Source organism: Mus pahari, chromosome 2 (genome assembly GCF_900095145.1).
Source record: "Mus pahari chromosome 2, PAHARI_EIJ_v1.1, whole genome shotgun sequence".
In the NCBI taxonomy this organism is placed as follows: Eukaryota; Metazoa; Chordata; class Mammalia; order Rodentia; family Muridae; genus Mus; species Mus pahari.
Genome location: NC_034591.1, coordinates 135,882,912 through 135,884,396, shown reverse-complemented (window position 1 = coordinate 135,884,396; position 1,485 = coordinate 135,882,912). Strand labels below are relative to the sequence as shown.

Sequence of the window (1,485 nt, the reverse complement as noted above, 5' to 3'; positions counted from 1 at the left end):
CCAGCCTGGTCTACAAAGTGAGTTCCAGGACAGCCAGAGCTATACAGAGAAACCCTGTCTCGAAAAAAAAAAAAAAAAAAAAAAAAAAAAAAAAACCATCACTGAAGAATTTTAGTACTGCATTTACCATATGGAAAAAAGAAGCCAGACAGCGTAGCTGCTCTTTGTGACCTGATTTCTCTCCCTTAGCTAATGCCATAATTTTTTTCTCTCTTTTTTCAACTCTCTAGGCAACCATGAACAACACCCATGGAAATCAGGACCTGGCCATGCTGTGTGAAGTCCGTGACAGCAACAGGAGAGCTCATAAGATACAGGGGGAACTGAAGAACCTCAAGTCTAAAGTGTTTGGGCTGGAGAATGCACTGAGGCTGTGCTGATAGCCCCTTTTAGGGTTGGCTTCCGGAGACCTGAGGCAAGGTCACCTGTGCCCAGAAAGGGGACATGGAGTTGTCTAGAGTAGTGGCATCAGTTTTAATAAAGATGGTGTTAAGGGCATGATAGCTCATACCTATAATCCCAGGGCTTGGGAATCTGAGGCAGGAGGATTGCCACAAATCCATGGTGCAGGCAGGTGGGTCTCTGTGATTCATGGCCAGCCTGATCTACAATAGTGACTTCTAGACCATCCAAGGCTATTTAATGAGACCCTGCCTACAGAAAAAACAAAAACAGAAATAAAAACAGAAATAAAACATCAAAACCAGAGAGGAGAGCAGGAAAACAGTGGCAAGCCGGGCTCTGGCACAGCTGCCCTGGCAGACTCTGCCGTCTCACCATCCTGCTAGCCTTGTCTTTTATATACTGACGGGCTTTTCTTTCTTTGAAAAATCAGTGATGGGGATGTAGCTTATTTGGTGAAGTGCTGTCGAGCATACAGAAAGCCCTGGTCCTGTCGCTAGCACCCCTAAAGCCAGGTTTGGTGGCTCACCTGTAGTCAGCACTGGAGAGAGCACATGTGGGAGAATCTGAAGTTCATTCACCGTTGGCTATATGGTGAGTTCCAGGCTAGCCTGGGCTACACAGGACCATGTCTAAAAATGAAAACAAGAAACAAACATGCAAAAAAGAGAATAATAACTTAGGAAGAGCCAGTTTGCTGAGCTTGCTAAGTGTCAGTGGGAGAATGTGTTCCCTGGAGGACCACACTCATTCACTGAAGTCATTCACTCAGGAATTACAAACACATGGAAAGATTCACAGACTTAGCTGCGTTCCAAGTTACTGACCACCAGGGGGCAGCATAGCCCTTGCTCAAGTAAAATTGGTCCTCAAGAAAAGGTGCTGCTACTTTATGTACAGTGGGCCAAATCAAAATGACATTTTATGTGAAAAAGTTTGACATTTTATCCATATTTTTTAAATTATTCAGATTCAGTATTTTCAATAAAATGTGTGATTTAAAACATCTCAGTGCTCTACAAGATCTCGTGCTTGTGCCTTGTATGGCATTTATCTCAGTTTACTTTTTTTTTTTTTTTTTAA

The 1,485-nt window shown here is 43.2% G+C and overlaps 1 protein-coding gene across 1 annotated transcript in view; it reads left to right on the top strand.

The window, feature by feature from the left end:
- Ccdc77 (coiled-coil domain containing 77) overlaps positions 1 to 1,396 on the top strand; it is a 32,067-nt gene extending 30,671 nt beyond the window's left edge. Inside the window, exon 12 of the mRNA XM_029535294.1 lies at positions 231 to 1,396. Within this exon, the coding sequence (XP_029391154.1) occupies positions 231 to 380 (150 nt within the window). The 3' untranslated portion in view covers positions 381 to 1,396. The remainder of the gene's footprint in view (positions 1 to 230) is intronic.
- Positions 1,397 to 1,485: the final 89 nt, after the last annotated feature.